This window comes from Poecilia latipinna, unplaced genomic scaffold (genome assembly GCF_001443285.1).
Source record: "Poecilia latipinna isolate Pla-1442-1.1 unplaced genomic scaffold, P_latipinna-1.0 Scaffold57, whole genome shotgun sequence".
Classification (NCBI taxonomy): Eukaryota; Metazoa; Chordata; class Actinopteri; order Cyprinodontiformes; family Poeciliidae; genus Poecilia; species Poecilia latipinna.
Genome location: NW_015112673.1, coordinates 1,078,582 through 1,098,057, shown reverse-complemented (window position 1 = coordinate 1,098,057; position 19,476 = coordinate 1,078,582). Strand labels below are relative to the sequence as shown.

The 19,476-nt window shown below is 39.7% G+C and overlaps 1 protein-coding gene across 2 annotated transcripts in view; it reads right to left on the bottom strand.

Moving 5' to 3' along the window:
* Positions 1 to 16,817, bottom strand: part of adcy6a (adenylate cyclase 6a) — a 48,325-nt gene extending 31,508 nt beyond the window's left edge. The window contains exons 1-3 of one of the 2 annotated variants that reach the window (XM_015055222.1): positions 16,593 to 16,817; positions 11,036 to 11,282; positions 8,454 to 9,393 (exon numbers count right to left, since the gene is read on the bottom strand). In XM_015055222.1, the coding sequence (XP_014910708.1) occupies positions 8,454 to 9,393; positions 11,036 to 11,055 (960 nt within the window). In that variant the 5' untranslated portion in view covers positions 11,056 to 11,282; positions 16,593 to 16,817. Of the gene's footprint in view, positions 1 to 8,453; positions 9,394 to 11,035; positions 11,283 to 16,287; positions 16,544 to 16,592 lie in introns of those variants that run through there. The other variant, XM_015055231.1, reaches the window with a different exon arrangement.
* Between the last annotated feature and the right edge of the window lie 2,659 nt (positions 16,818 to 19,476).

The window sequence follows — 19,476 nt, the reverse complement described above, 5'->3', positions numbered from 1 at the left end:
ATGCAGAAAGCACACAAGGTTACCGGAGGCTGCTGCGAAGCTTGGAACAGCTGCTCCTGAGGGTTCGCTGGGAGATTTGCTGTGACACAAATGCACAAGTTCTTGGCAAAATTTACTGGAATTTTTTATGTCTGGTTTGTGCTGCATAAGCCAGCTGCTTTTTTCACATTTTATTAGAAATTACAACTACAAAACTACAGTGGGTTTTATGTTTGAAGGCAAATGACTACAAATAAAGATCTGGGAAGGGCTGTATGCATTTGTTTTTGATCTTCTTTACTCTGATGCCCCTAAGTAAAGAGCAACCAGTTACCTTTATTGACCTGATGAGTGAATAGTGTGTTAGTATTATTAAACAAACAGCAATGTGAACACCAAGGAATCCACCAGACAGGTGAAGTTTAAAAACAATACCCCAAGCTTTTAATATCTGACAAGCAGTCGCATGTAGTAACTCTGGAGGAGCTGCAGAATAACTCAGGTGTAGAAATAAATTGATTTTTGAAGATTTAATTTTTGGAAAATCTGGATTTTTTTTCACCATTCCACTCTTTGTAGTGTATTGCTGTCGAGGTAAGCTAATTATTTTTGCACGTTTTCTCTTTCAATACTGATTCCTTGTTTTCTTTGTTTTTAACAACCTGTTTGAAATAAATAAATACAATAAAAAACAAATTTGGGTTTACATAGTTTGGAGTGATGTTGCACGTCCAAGGCCGCCATCTTGTTTTACAGCCTTTACTTATTTGGACCTTGACTTCAAGTCAACTCTAAGAAGAAATATATAAAGGTCAGACTATGACTTTTTTTTAATGACACTACAGTCGTAATATTAGGAGAACAAAGTAGTAATTGTGGGAAAACTTCAATGCCAAACATTACAGAAAATTCATAATCCAAATTTTTTTGTCATTAAAATAACTTTTTCTCATATTTATAAGACATTCTTCTGGTAAAATTACATCTTTATTCTGTCAATATTATGGCTAATCAAAGATTTTGTAACCTGACCCTAATAAGCCATCATACAACTCACAGAAGAGATGATTGAGATATAACCTGTTTATTGGAAATATTTAAGAGAGAAAAAAATAACTTACAATTGGAAATCAAATACAATTCGATTTCCAATTGTAAGTTATTTTTTGTAAGTTAAATCTCTTTTTATGCCATTTTGCACAACCCTTCAGGTGGGAGAATCAGTCGACAAAATCACCTTTAGTGGTGCAATCTACATATACTGTCTTTATGAAAGAAGGCAAGAAGAAAATCAGTGTCTTGCTATTATGTATTATAGGAGAGTGTGGCTGAACACATCTGGAACCATACTTACAACCTTACAAATGAATGAACCTACTTGAAATAGGAGTTAAACTTTAACGATTTTTAGTTGTTTTTTTGTGGCCAGAGCTCAAAGATCCATTTGGTAATTCTTTATTAACACACACACACACACACTAAAAAAACTGCTGAAGATAACAAAAACGCTGGACTGGCTGTGAAAATCCAGGCCTGTGTGCATCCAGAGAGAAGCGCTGGACGGAGCGTCGGCCTGCCTGTTGCTCTGACGCAAGCTCTGATAAGACCGATCCCTGTGACGCAACGCTTCGCAGAGATGCCGAGGGCCTGGTATTTTTAGGAACCAGTCTTTGACCTCTAGCTGCAGTCGTGTCAACAGTGCTCACAAAGCAAGGCTAACCATTGTCAGAGGCCACAAAGCAAATAACTCCGGGGTGAAGAATGTGACAAAATCCGAAGAAGTCATTGACAAGCTTATCTACAGAGACCAGGGTGCAACTTTTGAGTGCCTGAAATGTGCCTGCTGCAGTTGTCTGATCGAACGCCGGGGAGAAGAACATGCAGTACATGTCAGCTTGCACGCCCGAACGGACACCCACACGTGAAGGCAGGACCGCTGTTTTGTGATGTAACTTCCCAGAGAATAACAAACAGCAGCAGTTCTGACAAACATTTGACAGCGACAAAAAGGGAAGGCGTCGACCATAACAAAAAGAATGTGGGGCGCTTGTGTTTTTGGAATGATGGGTGGAACGACTTTATGCATTAATGTCCAAACTGTGCCGCAATGGCTAATTGATTTCAGCTGAAGATCAGGAAAACAAAAGACTTATAGGCGAGAGAAGCTTGCATGCAACAGGACCTCTCCATCAGAAAAAGTTTCTATGAATAATTCCTGCACTTCCAGGTGCTGCTGGCGGCTTTGTGTTGAATTGGATTGTGCAAGCATGAAGAAAAGCACACAACAAGATCCTGGAACGGCCACGCAGCTGTAAAAACACACATGCAGTACAGTCAAGGAAACAATCATTCACCCTGAACGGCTTCTTATTGACTTGTTGGGACAAAATGCCATTAATTTCAAGAGTGGGCCATGAAGCAGTCCACATTCACAAACCAGAGACCCTCAAGATTGAGCGCAAGAGTCACCGCAGGTCCGACGTGACAGATTCAGCTGGCAACAACAGCGTAAGAAAGAAAACACAGGCAATCCCCATCAGAATAAACACACTAATGCTCATTTTCATGCATGAATGCACTGTAATCAGGTTCAACATTTTCGTAACAAGATTTGTCTGATTGCATTAGGCAATAGTCTGCACAAAGAATTGGTTTAATGACTGAACTACAGCCCTTTTTTGTACCTGTGGGTTGAAAAACCCACAGGTACAAAACCTGTGGGTTTTGTACCTGTGGGTACAAAGATTCAGGTACAAAACCTGTGGGTTTTGTACCTGTGCAAAACCTTTAAATGATGTAAAACTCTAGAATATTGGCAAGTTTTGATCCCTTTGTTGAGGGTCATGTTTCTCCGGTTAACAACATGCGAGGGATATGTTGGTCCAAAAAGCAGAAAATATTCTAATTTTTTGAGAACAGTTTGTCTTTAATTTGACTGACAACTGATCATCTGAAAGTATTTGTCTTGAAAACTAAGACACAAAAGAAAAATCTCATGTTCAGGAGCCAAAAATCAAACATAAAAAGACAAGAAAAAAACAGTATCCACTAAAATTCTTGCTTTGTAAACAACCAAGACTAAATGAAGCATGTTTACAAAGGACACAAGACTTTTTAACGACCAGAAAAAGCCAGAGCTTTCATGTCACTGTCAAGGCTTTTTAAACAAGCTCTGAGACTGTTTTGAATTTCTGTGGCCGTGTTCAGATGTGGCATTAATCTGGCTGATTCAGATTCAAGTAGACAGCTTTAAGAACGATGGCTCCCAATAGACAGAATAAAATCCGACCCCAACGATTAGATCCGTTTACTGGTGTTACAGCACACACAACCTGACCTGCTGTAAAGCTAAGTTTCAGAAACAGACATTTAACTAACGCGTGCTCCTCCTATGACCCACTGAATATTATCCTGGCAGAATGTAATTTGTTATTGTGAAATTCCAGCAAGAAGCTCATGAAAACAAGTTCATTAAAAGGTTTCGGTGATAAAATATGTCCGAAAAATATTCCCCCAAATCAGGGTGGAAACTTGTGCTAACCACTCATAAATATTACTAAATATTACACTATAGTGTAAATGTTACACTGTAGTATAATATTTGAAACGTGCGGGGTTTTGTTTTATTTTAGCATTTTATAGATGTGACGTTTGTCAAAATTAGTTTATTTATTCTTCAGATTCATTTTGTTTCGTCAAAAACTTGTTTTCTCCTGACATTTATTTTGTTACCTCTTGGCAGTTGGTGATTCCCGTAGCAACCAGTAACTGACAGCTCCTCCCCCTTTTTCTCTGTCACGTGGGGCAGAAGCTGCTGGACTTCACTTGTTAACCAACCAACTTGATTTTCTCTCTAGTTTTTAGAGTAAATACAGTGAACCTGAGTGCGCCTGTTACTGCACCTGAGACGAACAAAGAAGGGTTGCACACATCCGTGTAGTGAAACGTGCTGCTGATGGCTCGCATTTGCCAATTTGTGCCCAATTTTGTAACCACCGGTTGCAATAAAGTCCATTCTTCCTTCCATTTCAAATCTGTTTACTTAACCATGAATGTCAGTTATCTTTCCTTGCTCGATAAGAATTTTGATGCAAATAAATTTGCTTAAAATGCGGAAATCTAATATGTTTTTTTGCTTGTTTGTTGTTTTCAGAAGACTTTGATACAAACTATGGCTGACCCCCGTTTGGACCAATTTGACAATTATGAAGCCTGATGAACCAAAATGCTTTTTGTTAACACACATTTACTACAGTCAAATAACCATACTTTACAATACTGTTCACATAGATCATTGAAAACTACCTTAAATGAATATCTGGGGAAAGAAAGTTTATATTTGTGACTTTAGGTGCATATTATTTTTTATGTTTTTCATGTTTTTTTTCAGTTTGAACTTTTATTAGGTAATGAGCAATTTCATGATAATAACTGTAGATGTATTTTGTATTGCTTTTTGCATATTAGTAATACTTGGTGTGCTTCAAGAAATGCGGGTTCAAATCTACACGCTAAATTTTATAAACTGTCACCGTTGAATAAACAGACAAACCTAAGATCAAACAAAAGATGTCTGAAAAAGTTGGTTTTAAAAACACCAAAAAATAATAAGTTCAACATTCAGAAAGGAGTTCTTCCTTTAAGCTTGGAGGTTTGTGCAAACCGCTTTACCCCTTGCATGTAACGCCACATAATTTATTATTAAGTTTATCTTCTATTGTTACAGCAACTTGCAACAACTCAGGCACGTTGACATCTGTAGAAAAGAAAGGCTTTGTAAACGTTTAAACCTGCCAGTGTGGATTGTTGGTTAAGAGTTACCAAGGCTAGTACCCAGCCCTGCCAGATGTTGTTGTATGCTGTATAAGAATCAGAATCAGTGATAACTTTGCAGTTTGCAGGAGTCACTTAAGTTCAGCGGCTGGTCCTTAAACGGACAGGATGCAGTGGCTAAGATAATCGAATGCCCAGATTTTGTGCTAAAAAACGGAAAAAAACACTTCTGAAGAAAGAAAACAGATGAGATTCTTTACAATACACTGATATGGGTAAAGGGACGATATAGAAATATTAGATTCTGAATTATTAGAATGTGCTGACAGCCTGCTAAGCATAGAGATCATGCTGTGGTCAATAGGCTACATGTTATGTGTTGCAGGTCTGTGCTCTGCTTCAAATGCTTCAATTTTGTTTTCCCTCACCTTAAAAAACTAGCTTTAATGTAGTCGCTGTTATTGTTTACTTGTTTCCAAAGAGACAATGTACATCACAAGATATGCCAGAGTTTGAAAAGAATAAATAGCCATATAGCACAAAAGTTGACCATAAAACTAACAATACATGAAAAATCTGAATAAAAATAAGAATCACATGATTCTTATTTAGGAATAATCTTAGTATTACTACAAAATCCAAGTCTTGATCTAAACGATGGGAAACACTCCTCTTGAAATACCCTTTGACTCTCCAGTCTGCTACAGAAATAAAACAAACACTGTTTATCTTATTATAAAAAGGAGGCAGGAAGTGAAATCAGACATCCTGAACCAGAAGGATTCCACGTTTTAGCGTTGGAATCATCCACGACCTTCATCGGCGCTACAGCGTCCCTGAGGTTAATGAGTTATTGGAGAAAGAGGAAATACTTGCAGAAAAGCATGAAGCGGTGATTGATGACAATGTAATAACCGTGTCACACAATACAGAGACGACCTCAGAGATATGCTGCTCTCGCTGGGCCGCAGCTATCTCATGACATTCATTCGCTCAACGATGGCAAACAACGCTGGGTCTGTGATGGATAACGCCACGGTATATCATGCAGGAGGCTAGGCGCAGCACTGTAAACACCGAGTTCCCATCAAGCCCTGATGTTTGCCCCCTCATTTGTATTGAATTTATAATAAACAGTCACAATATGAAGTTGTTTGCTGAGAACGGATTCAGCAGCAGGACAAATAAGTGAAAGGATATCGTAACGAATGCACACCTCAGACAATCAGCAATCATTAAGTCTGATATCCTCCCATTGTTTTCACCTAATGGCCCTCCTGTTATGCTTTACATAACTCGTCTCCGAGGAGACGACTGTCGTAAAACAGCTAAGATAGTAAAAGAGGCAAACAGCCGCAACAACCCCTGCCCCCCGTCCCTTTGCGGTTCCCTCCGTCCTCCCTTTTGGCCTCACCCCCGTCACCCCACCAGAGCAGAAAAGTACAAAGTGTCCCTTGTGAAAGAGCACAGAGATCTGAGTGTTGCTGCTTTATATCATGGTATTCTCCCATTGTCACAGAGCAGCACACAGACACACACTGCTGTCCAGCCGGAGCGGTTCATTCAGCCCACTGACCTTCAGCAAGCCCTCAGGTCCTTGGCATGACGTACAAGCGGCACACTGTGCAGAGAGACCCTGTAAGCCCCAAATACGCAGCTCCGGCACGGTGACAAATCACAGTCGAGCGGTTCACACTGCAGCCGCTGCGCTGCCAGTTCACACACTATCACCCCATCGTAAATATCAAGTCTGTGTTTCGGCGTAGCCAGACAAGAAGCCACGCGGTCAGGAGTCCATTAATGTCTGAGGGATAGATTTTAATAAACACGCATCTTTAATATCCCACAAAACGTTCATCTCACTTTTTTGGTATTTATAAGCAAAAACTTTCAAATTTCCCAGCTAACCCGTAAAACAGTAGCAGCCTGAACAGCTCCTTCATTAAACTGATCTGAAAACTGGCATTGGGTTTTGGTCAGTGACTCATGAAGTGGTGAGGAACCCCACTTGAAACTAGCGCTGCTGTTGTTTCATGCAGACCGGATGTGAGAAGAGGTATCTCTCTGGAGGGTTGACATTTGACACGTCACTTTTAGAGCGTGATGAAATTACAGCCGTGACAGCTTGTTCCCACAAACTCCCAAAAAACTACATAATTGAAACGTTCTAGTTAATGACAAATATTTTTTAATCATTTAGCTGCACACATACTTTAATGATTCACATTTTTTGTCTTTATTTTCAGAGGGGGCGGGGGACTCTAAATGATGTGAGGTTAGTAGTAAAAATAATTGTTTTTAATGGAAAGTGTTGGATTTTGTATGGGAAAATGAGGATAAAGCAGTAATATAGCTGGTGATTGCTCCAATAGACAAGAAGACAATGTTCTCTAAATAGGCATTTTTTTACAGATAACTTGTTTTAAAGGTAATCTCCTACTTGCTGAATTGTTTTATCTCTTCCAATTCAGCAGAAACTATGAAAAATAAACAAACCACTGCACATTCTTAGTAAATTGTTCAACAGTTTGTTTAAAATGAAGATTCAAAGTATTGATTCCACAAATTATGTCTTCATTTTTCTTCTTTGTTTATGTAAGTTTATGTTTAAATATATATTTGGTATTAGTGCTGAGCATTATAAGGAAATCTTGCTTTGATTGAAAATGTTAAATTGTGATGAAAACTCAAGTTTCAAATGATTCAGTTTTGGGCACTATACATGGAGACTTTATCCAACAGGGTGAAAATATTATTTATTAAAACATAAGTCTTTCAGTAGGAAATGTCTTAAGTTAGAATAGGGAGAAGAACTTACAGAGTCCAGAAAAGTTGCTGTGCAAAACACCTCACAAAATAAAAGAATGTCAACGCTTCACCTAAAGAGTTTAGTTATCAAGTGTGTTTTGTGGCTCTTACCATTTAGGGTGAATTCACACCAGCTCAGTTTGGTCCACTTTAATCAAAATCTAGTTTGTTTGCCTAGAAAGTCTGATTCGTTTGGGGAGGTGTGAATTTGTAAACGAATTCTGATGTGGCCCAAAGGAGCAAACAAAACTAATGCATCCTAGGTCTCGATTTGATTGAAGTGAATTGTTTGAATGCAAAGCAGAATGGAGTCTGCACTAAAGCAGGAGGTGGACTTTAGAGCAGGGCATTCTGGGTAAATTCAACCAAAACAAACGAAAGAGTCTAACGCCAATGAGAGAAATGGCTCATGGTCGTTTACCAAAGACAAAAGCAAAATCCTACAACCGCTGAAATCTGGCGCTATTCCATTTTTGTTTACATTTTCTGAAGAAGGAAGTTGCACTCATGTTTTCATATCATTTCCTTCAGTAGTTGTGTTTGCAGCGTCACCACAGGTTAGGAGGGTAAACAGGTTTTTCAAAGGGTTCGTTTGACACAGTGTAGTTTGAAAATGTAGCAAATGTTGCAACTTTGGTCTCCAATCGAACCAAGTCTACTGGATTATCAGGTGCAAAAACAACCCCTGTGAGTGTCGAGAGATGAAAACCATCCAACTGTAACAGTGTTATGTTACACATGCATCTGTACATAATTTAGGTTGATCTGGAGACCTGAATTTCTTAGTTCACCTGGAAAAACTTCTCAAATTTGCAGCTGACAAAGTAATTTGACATCTTTTCTGTTCATGTTTAATAACCAGAGAGACAGCAAAGAAATGAAACGGGTCGTACCTGTTTCCAGAGGAACTTGTCTTCCTGGTTCATCTGCCATGTGGTCACCACATGTATGATCGACAGCACCGCTCCACTCAGCACCGCAGCCCTCATCCTGACGGGAAGCAGCGTGTAGATGATGTAGATGAAGAACACAGACCACCAGATTCCTTCTGAAGCACTCCTAGGCGCCACCATGAAGACTCCGAACACCTGCACTGACACCAGGACTCCAATCACCAGGTAACTGACCATCCACATGTAGTCCTGGTGGAAGCCGTTGCGGTTGCAAACCACCATGAGAGCCATGAAGAGAGCCATGGCCACGGACAGGGCTGATGAGTAGGCCACGTCCGGAGCGGCGTGGACACAGTGGAAGGTCAGCATGATGCCGCACACGATCACAAGCACCCCCATGAGCATGGTCAAGGAGCTCTGGTTCAGCCTAAAGAAGTAACGCTGGTAAAGGCGTTCCAGTTTGCGGGACTGGAATTTTTTTGACTGGAATACACGCACCACCCTAAGCCAGCAGTCTGCCGCCGTCACCACGCCTCCTGCCCCGTTGGGACTCTCATCTCCCATGTCGCTGCTTCCTCCATTGCATCCCCCTTTCCTGCCTTTCAATTCGCCATCCTCAAAGCCCAAGTCAACTGATTTCAACCCCACTCCTTCCCCAGGAGCCCCTCCCCTCTTGCCGTAGTGATCCTCCTGCCATCCGCAGCGGACGCCGAAGTTCCCCCCGCCTCCAATAGCCCCGGCCACCCCTCCACGATGGTGCTGAGGGAGGGGGGCTCCGGAAGGGGGCTCCATAGCATCCGGGTCCCGCAGACAGCTCATGTAACGCGGGCTGCAGAGAGAAGAGCCTCCCTTCCGTTTGGACTTCTTGCCATTGCGTTCACCCCACGCAGTCTTGCGGTCGTCCACTCGGGCAACTAGGAGACCACTGAACCAGGACATTCTGTTTGAACAGACAAACAACAGTTAGCATTGAAGCTACGTTGGACAACGTGATGCCTTCTCCCTCCTTTGACTCCCTCTAAATAGGGCTGGGCGTTACGGCTTAAAAATTAAACCTCTGACTTTTTTTCCTGTTGGCTCCTATTTTCTATTTTAATCGATTTCACTTTCTATTTTACAAAAGAAATTACAAATGGCTGAAAATAATTCAAAAAAGTGGCTTTCATTTTAATCAGGGTTTCCCCAGTGTATGATAAGCCTGGTGGGCCACCAGGCTTTTACTTGTGCCACGACCAAGCTAAGCATTGTTGGTTTATTTATTTATTAACAATGACTAGTTAAAAAGTTTTCTTGGCAAAATGGTTGAAAGCACAATGACAACACAGTCTGGTCAGTGTGTGAACAGATTGAAAGACTGAGTTCAGATGTCTCTTTTACTGTTCTAAAAGAGTACAGATAAAAGATTTTTAAAAATGTGGATCCTTTTAATTAGGATAAAACAACTGAAGTGCCAAGAATCAAAATTTAGTTTGCATTTGTCTTTCTAAAAATGTAATAATTAGTGTTTAAGTTTTGTCAGTATGGTCAATAATGCAACTCAAAACACAGCCTATACCGCCAGGCTTAACATGCTTTCTGGGGGAAACACTGTCAATCTTACATTCTGTGAGTTGAATGACGGATTATTAGGGTCAGCTATGAGAATGTTTAATTGCAAGAATATAGTCAAACTATTAGCAGAATAATTGTACCAGAAAAAAATAACGTCTTGAAATTACGAGAAAGTTTTCTTTCAATGAGGGAAAAAAAGCTTTGATAGAGTTATCAAAGTCTGATATGATATGAACAGGTTAGTTCAACAAATAAGCACAGTGGTTTGCAGTTAGTTTAGTTTAGTTTAGTTTAGTTTAGTTTAGTTTAGTTTAGTTTATTTAGGATCCACAATGCTGCTGCTGCTCTTACAGAGGTCCACATATCACTTCTTTACATCAATAAAAACAATTTTTACAAATTACAAAAAAAAAAAACAGCCAGCAAAAAGCAAACAAGACATGGAAAAATACATGCAGTCTTAGGTTAAACACATAATTAAATCTAGTGTAGCATATTTAGTTCACAACCAGAAACCTACATTGTTTATACTAATAATATATATTCTTTAAAATTTTTACTTTCATTAAATATGACATCAGTTGGCATTAATTTCTAGGTCTGCTAGTAAAAATAATTTGATGCCGATGTGTTAAAAGATTAACTATTTCTAATAGGTTTTAAGTACTATGTGTAAAACTTAAACCAATGTATTGTTTCACAAGATGCTCAATGATCCTCATGTAATTTTTTTATTTTTCTTGCTGGACTACGTTATTCTTGTGATATTACAACTTTATTCTGGTAATATTACAACTTATTTTTCCTACTTAATAAAAAAAAATCCGTCATAGCGTTGAATTCAAAGTGAAAGTAAATAAAAGCTATAAAACACTATTGTCGAACAAGAAGGCGGCTCCTCTGAACTGTGGAAACCCAAGGTGAAAAACGATACAGATTTTCTAAAAATGAATTCTTCCAAAACCAAAAATTCAGTTAATCAATAAAATCAATTTACCGCCCAGCCCTACCTGTAGGAGCTGTCTGTTTACCTGTCAGGGTTCTGGTACATGTTCCAGCCCTTTCCCTTACGACCGGTTCACTCATTTATCCCCCTGGACGAAATTTTGACGAAGAGAGGAGAGGTTTGCAGGCGCCGTGTTGCACGGCCGGAGGCTGAGAGTAAACAGCGGGCCGACTGACACACCAAACTCCAGATGGCGGTGCCACACCCAACAAGCAGAGCCTAATTTAAATAAGACTGGAGTGCCAGACCTATCTCCACGGCTTCTGCTGGCTCTGGAGGGAAGAAAGTCAAACATACAAAAGAGTGACAAGTTGATAAATAGACGTGTCATCGTGTTTTAACAATAAAAGAACATATAAGAGGTAACATCAGGATCTGAAAATTAAAGCAGATATTTTGTGGGGGATATATATACACAATATATTTTTAAAATAGCAAATAAATCAAAATTGCATTTAATTGCTATGCATAAACTACACAAATTCCCATAAATTACATTTCCTACCTTCGCGGTAGCAAACTGTAGGACAGTTTTATTGGAGAACAACCTCCAAACTTTAGCAGCAAAGCAGAAGCTACAGAGTTGTTTTATTTTTTTCAGATCCTATTTGTGGGCATAAGTTCATCCTTTCTGACTCCAGCATGACCCATTCTCTGATATAACCTCTCTAAAAAAAGCATTTTGGAGTCAGCCAGGACAAAAAAGAACAGATGGACTACCCGAAGCTCTGTTTATAATCTCAATCAATGATAAACAGACAAGTAAAAACATCCAGATAAAAGCTGCCAGACAGCAGGACATTGTCAAAACCATAATGTTTTATTCAAAGTGACAGACTCTGCAGGCCTGTGGGCCGAAATAAAAAGTACAAATAGAAACATCCAGAAAGTCAGGATGTCAGGGTTTCATCCACATCAGAGGTTACAGCAGAGGATTTCGGCTCGATGAATTACATGTTACAATATTATTATTCTAAAAATATGCATCGCGCTTCAAGTTGAAGGTTATTCTGAAGCTGAGGTGTTGGATAAAGAACAAGAACCATTGGACCGGACCATTGCAGCTTTTTGTTGCCCTGTAGACCAGAGGGACACATCAAAAATAACAGTGTGAGGCTACATTTTATCAGTCAAATAAAAGCAGGTTTTTATCTGTATAATGCCAAATTACACCAGTCAATCCCCCCCCACCCCAATTTTCACAATTCTGCAAAAATTCATGCAAAAACCATGCTTGAATTTTTGCACTGGAACACTCATAGTTCCAATGCATAACTGTGAGGGTATTTGAAATTGTCTGCAAAAATATTGGGGTTATGCGACTGCACTGCTGCCTCTGGATTACTGGATGTCAAACTGCAGTTCATAACTGATATGGCAAGAAACAAAAAGTCGTATTTACTGTCATACATAAGAGCAAATATTGCAAAATGTCAGATCATTGATTTTGATTGCAAAAAATATCACAAAAAATAATTGCAAAATCCTGGAGGTACTGATCAGGTTGAAAAGATGTTCAACACCATTTGATTTAAATAAGCACACAGCTGTTTACTAATATTTGAACATTTTGTTCACGGGTTTTACCAATACATTCTGGCCCTTTGAGAACATTCATGGTCTTGATGTGGCCCAAAATAAAAATTAGTTTGACACGTTGATGTTCAACCTCCCACCTACGGTCAAAAGATATTGATCACGACCAAAACAATAAGATTTTAATTACAAGCAGCAAAATCTTTCATCCATAGGTTCAGAGTCGAGGTGTTTCGACCATCTGGTCGCCTCCCTTTAGAGGTATTTCCCACTAAGTGGAGACTCTAGGGGCGAGGAAGAAATATAAATACTTTCAGCTCGATGATTGCCTTGAGTTCCCCAGAGCAGTGTGGAAAGAATCACTGAGAAGAGGAATGAAAGGACGGACAGATTGGTGGACGAAGATATGCATGTATTTCTTGTGTAACTGATCAAGCAGACATTAATGACACACATTAATTTTTAGTGAGTGTAGCTCTGATCTGCTGAGCCAGAATAAACCCTTAAAGGTGTGTTTGTGGCGACACCAGGGGTGAACAACATGGACGTGGAATTTAATCAAGATATTTTGCGTTTCTGTTGCACCAATCACTTCCGATGCCGTTACAGATATCCGAGGTTTAACATTGGTACTGAATTGACTTAAACTGTTTCTTTAAAAAAAAAAAAAAAACATAAATGTGATGAACTACAAATTTATTTGATAACTTTGCACCGGAACAGAATATTTAAATATTTACCAGTAGCTTCACAAGCTGGTATATTCAAACATGTAGAAACAACACAACTTTAATTTGCTCAGTCAATTTCAGTTAATTTCTGCAGCAAGAGCAATTCTAAATATAATGTGAAATAAATAATAAGTCATGACGTCACTCAGAGCTCAGAGCATAGCATTAGACTGGATAGATCTGCCCTTATTCTATATCTATAATTATTTTCAATATGAGGATCGATACAAACATTAATACCGGATCTGTGCATCTCTAATTGTGATACAAATAAAAGTGAAGATAGGAACTATTTATCATGTCTTTAATAAGTAACACTATGGCTGTGGCTGCAAGGCACAGCATCTATAGCACCAAGCTTAAAAAAACATATCAAGCTTTTCCAGGACTTCATTTACTTAAAGAAACATGATCTACATTCCTACACTGTGCACAGACACTTCATTTAATCCTATTTTTTTAATTTACAGAAGAAAAAACAGTGGAGAAAATAGCAAAACATAACATTTTAGTCAGATTTATTTCCATTAACCAAAATGTATCTAGAACTTTTTCACAATAAATGATAAGTCAATTGCCCACCCATAGCTGACACCAAGATAGTAGCAGCAGATCTTTCTAGTCCTTTTACTTTAAAAGATCAATTTATCCGGCACATCTCATAAATGCTCAAGTGAATAGAAATCTGAAAATTTGAGGGTGAGTCAATATTCACATGTTGTGTTTCTCAAATAATTTTTGCTCTGTATTGCAAAAAGACTCCACAACCATTGGTGATACTGCTTCCAAGAAATGATGTAGATATTCTGCAAAAATGCCTTTGTAAGCAAAAATCCAAACTGATGGTGGGACCCAAGGCTTCCCAGGAGGGTGTTGTGCAAATCCTCACACTGTCCATCAGTGGCCAGGCTACCTTCCTGTTCAAGTCTGCTTGATTCAAATCACGCTTACAGCACTACCTGGGATTTCTCCCATTCACTGGGATTCCTCCGGTTTAATTTCAACCAGGTCAATCAGCGAGCACAAGGAAAAGCTGCGAACGATGATGTCACTTTTCTGTTCTGTTTTAGAAATGTGGTTTGCCTGTGGTTTTAACAAAGCAGCAAAGGAAGTGAACAAAATCTGAGTTGGTCACACTTCCAAATATTAAACCAACACCTTGTTCAGGTCAGTACTTCTCTCTTCGCAGTGGAGGATGGTTGTTTACAGCACAACTTCCAGTAAGCTTCATAGCGTCGAACTGGCGCATTACATTCTTCAAATGTTATTGATATTTATATTTCAGTCCCCTTTTAACTTTGGGGAAACAAGCAATTACAACCTGGGTAATATTCTGATGACCATAGTGCTACAAATAACCCATAATTTAACTTTCTTTCCATCACAGCAATAGAAAAGAAACCAAAAGCCTTGCTCTCCCCAAATCTTAGTGTGCTGAATTTATACCAGATCAATTGGTCAAATGTATCATCAGCATGCAAAGCTTTACTGAATTACACTTCAGATTTATTACTTAGTAAATGCTGCATTCGGAAACTCTTTTGCACAGATTTGATGTTGACCATGCAGACCAGTTTTCAAGATCCAGTTCTTGAGATTCATTTAAATCTTCACGGGTGCCAGTTTTTCCTGCAACACAGCAACTTTAAGAACAAAATGTTCACCTGCTGATGTCCTGATAAAGAGATACTAATCAGTGTGTTCACTTCACCTGCCAGTGGTCATAATGTCATGCCTGATCAGTGTGGGTAATAATAGAAATGCTCTTAATAGAAATGCTCTGTGCGGATTTCTGATTGGATCATGAAAAGGCCACATATGGTGGATCTTCCCAGGCCACCAGTCGACCAGATCCTCCACGGCTGCAGCTTCGCTGCCTTGTTGCAGAGAAAACAGCTTCTTCTCGCCGTATTTCGCTTTCTTTCGTCCAGCACCCCTCCTCCTCCTTTCGCTGGATCGACAAGATTCAAGGGGAACCAGCACCTCCCCTCCCCGCCCCGCCCCTCCTCTTCGCTCTCTTCCCACCTCTCCCTCCCGGTCTGTGTCCCTCGCTCCCCCCGCACAAGGTCGACCAGCTCATACCCATTTGCCAGCGTCGCGTCGCGGCTCTGCCAGTCGCTTGCTTGGTGCCTGGCTCAGCTCTCCATCCGCTCCCTCTCTCCGTCCCTCTGCTAAAGGGGAGCAGCGGGGAAGCGAGAGAGGCAGTGGAGGGTAGGTGGGTGGGTGACCATTGCTCTAAGGGGGCATTTTCAACCGGACGCTGGCCGCAAACAGCGCGCACTGACTCATTCATTTCGCGCGTGCACCCCTCTGTCCCCAGGTCACTTCTCACCCAGATGATGCAGATGCAAAACCCTTTCAAGGAAATTAAAAACTGCTTAATTTAATTTTTATTCTGGTTTTCAGTCCCTGCATCTGCTGCGGCTCTGGTGTCTGGATGCCGTGCACACACAGGCAAGGCCGTGTGTGTGTGTGTGTGTGTGTGTGTGTGTGTGTGTGTGTGTGTGTGTGTGTGTGAGAGAGAGAGAGAGAGAGGGAGAGAGAGAGGGAGAGAGAGAGAGAGAGAGAGAGAGAGGGCCCGCATTCAAACAGCGTAGGATTCCTGTTACATAACACCGTGGCCTATGTGACAACCACAGCGGGGACCAGAAAAACCATTCCCGAGTCAGGACACAAACACGCCTCTGTCAGTCAGAGATGCACGCATTGTGTGTTAGCTGCAGTCAGTGTCCTTCAGTCTGCAGCAACGCGATGCACTCCCAGGATTAAGTGCACCGACAAAACATGAAGTACACGGGAAATAAACAAGTTATTATAATGCTGCACATTCCTCAGCATCAGTCAGAAGATGGAGGAACAAGCATGCTCTGAAAAAATATATATCCAACCCATTTTGGGACGCTTTGGGTTGAAGTTGTCATAGAGAGAATTGCCAGTTTTAACACCCTCCGGAGCCGTCAGCTGCACCAAGAAGCGCAAACGCACAGCGATGCGTCTCATCCTCCTCTACCTTCCCCGCAAACACAAGCGCAGAGATGTTGTTGCTGTCCGCCAGTGGAGAACATGTACTGACCGTGAATCCTTTTGCCACCGCCACTAATGTGAAAGCGGAGGCCTCGCAGGGTCTGTCGCCAGCTATGTCATTCTCTCCGGCACAAATGAAGCGCTCGGCGGAGAGGTGGCGGACGCGCACACGGCCCAGAGAGAAATAGCGTATGGCGCGTTTGTATGACTTTATTTCGGCCTGCAGCGTGCGGCAGTAATTCCAGAGAAGGGAGAGAGAGAGGGAAATAAAAAAGACAAAAACGGACTCACTGTGATCATCTTCTGTTTATATTCCCGGACACGACTGCAGCTGACAATCCGATTCTCCGCGCTGGTCGGTCGGAGCGGCCAGGGTGGAGGAGCATTTGTAGCCAGGCTGGTCAAGGATGGCTCGGTTAAATTGGTCACCCTGTGGAGGATCTCCTCCTGTCGTATTCTCGCTCCACACTCACTTGCCTCTCCTCCCTCTGGCCCTCTCGGCTTCAAGCACCATTGTCAAGGCGGAGAAAACGCAAACGCCGCACATCCGATAATGCCTTTCAAAATAAAACACTCATACACGTGATTAACACATTCACAGTCTCGTAAATGAGACTTATAATCATGGTCTGACTCATTCCGTTTTGCTTATTTACTTTTATAATGATTTATGACTCAGGTTTATGTCAGCAACAAGGCCGGCCATCAAAGTGCTTAAAAACATCATAAAGACATCTTATAGTCGACAATTGTGAAAACAGACGACACATTTTGTAAAGTGCCATCATTAAAGTCATCAGTACACATCAAACATGTTGCTTAATATTACATTTATTATCTTTCAAAAATAATACCACATGTTTGATACCAGTTGTCAATTATTCTAGGGGGTTTGTCAGCAACGGACTTATCAAGAGGAACTGAACCTCCATCAACATTGCAGGATTCATCATGGCTAATGTGCTGCACTCAGAGAAAATAATAGGAAATCATAGTCAAATGTTGGCTGCAGCCGATCTCATGTCCACTTGAATGAAACTGTGATTGACAGAAACTACTTTGTTCGTCTGCCCTAAGGTAAAATCCCATTTTTTGTCATAGTGACACTTTTTGATAGTCAAATCAAAGATCAATAAGTGTAAATTAAATTCCAATGACAGCTCAATGGCAGCATGAAAACATGTGCTGCAGTAACTGCGATATTTACATCTAAGCAGTTTTTTAATCTAATGTTTATTTTTAAGCATTTATTCACCCGTTTTGTACATCCAAACTGTGTCCAACAAAACTTTCTCTCTCACATCCAATGAGATTTCGTCCCTCTTATTCTTCCTCTGGCCAGGAAAAACTTGATTTCTCCATTGTTTTCTGCAAATAACTTTGCAGACCTGATGTAGGATAAGTTGGAGAATTTTCTTGCCTGTCCTCTTTGCTTCAGTGTTGGCTTATTAGGCAAACATTGACTCAAAAATGTATTACTCAAAATAAGTTCCACTACCTCTGTCATTATAACACTGTTTGTTTTTTTGTTTGTAGGAGGTTTGATCCGCATGGGGTGGAGCCAGCATCATGTCAATAATACTATTTTTTAACTCGTAGTTCTTTGGCTAATAGTTTTTGATATAGTAAAAGTATGTTTTTATCTTTTTTACCGTTTTTTTCCCCCCAAAATCTCTTTCTCTTTCTTACTGTTTATTCAATGTCACATGCTGTTTTTATTTTGATTTTTAATTATGTAAAGCACCTTGAAATGCCTTGCTGCTGAAATGTGCTGTACAAATAAAATTTGATTGATTGATATAAAAACATTCTTCATAAATAAACTTTGACTTGACCTTTGTTGTTTATAAATGTGAAGCACCTGCTCTTTATAAGGTTTCTGCAGGACACTGCTAATAGTTTCATAGAGACCCCGAAAATCAAGTTTCCATTCATTCAAGTATTAAGACCCAAAATGCCCAAATTGACATGAAGTAGGCAAAGTAGAATGTAAAAATATTACAAAAAGAGTTAAAAAAAAACATTGTTTTAAACAAATGTAAAGTGCACAAAATGAAGAATAATTAAATCCAAACTAGCCTTGGATGTTGTGAGTGCTATTATTATAAGTTTAACAAAAATCTCCTTTCAGTAAATGTACAAACCAAATTACAAACATCTTTCTACTCCAATACATGTAAAAAAAAAAGTAAGACATGACCTAAAATCACCATCTCACCAATGTGAGCCAGAAGTCAGTCAGAAAAACACGCAAAACTGCAAGAAAGACGCTCAAATTGCTGTGTAAATATTCACACAGTTTACACTCCTTTAATAGTTTGTTTCTCTTTTCCTCGTTTTTTTTTTTATTTCCCCACTATTGCTATAATTTTTGGATGAAACTTCGTTCAGTTCCGGTGTGTCGGTCTGTGATTTCGGCTGGTTTGACGCAGCTCGGTTCGGCCCAGGCGCGCTGCTGCTGCTGCTCTCACCGCTCGTTCCCACTCGGCACTCCCCCTAGAGGCGGAAAGCGATGCCCCAGCTCAGAGTCCAGCAAGATCCACATGGAAAGTGATCAGATGATGTCTTTTATTTTAAAATCTGTGATACATTTGACCATGTTCTATCCTCTTCACGAAGATTTAGGCCTGATTGTATTGGAAAGTAAGTTTCTGATTTTTCTCCATCAAAATTCGGTACAACGTGAGCGATTTCATCATGGTACACATGAACACGTGAATGCATTATTTATTTATGACATGATGATGTATTCTGTAAAATCTTTGTTAAATATGGGCACATTTTATATAAAAGTACACAATAATATCGTCCAGTTTGCAAATTTACAAAACAGCAATATGGAAGAAACTATAATTAAAACATTTAATATCTAAAATGTTTAAAAGTACAATAATGTCATTGTTTTTTTCACTGGAATAGATGGACTAAGGATTTATTGTATTGTAATGGACATTGAAATGCTATTTTGGCTATTTTTTAATGTCTTATCTATTGTTAAAATGTCAGATTAAAACCAGATTAATTGTAATTTTTTCCAAAAAATATTTTAGATTAATCATTTCAGCTATCATCACAATTATCACATATCAAAGTACTAATATTTTGATATTTGTACTACTTTTATAAATACAAATATTTTTATATTTGTATTATTAAATTATAAAAATGAAATGAT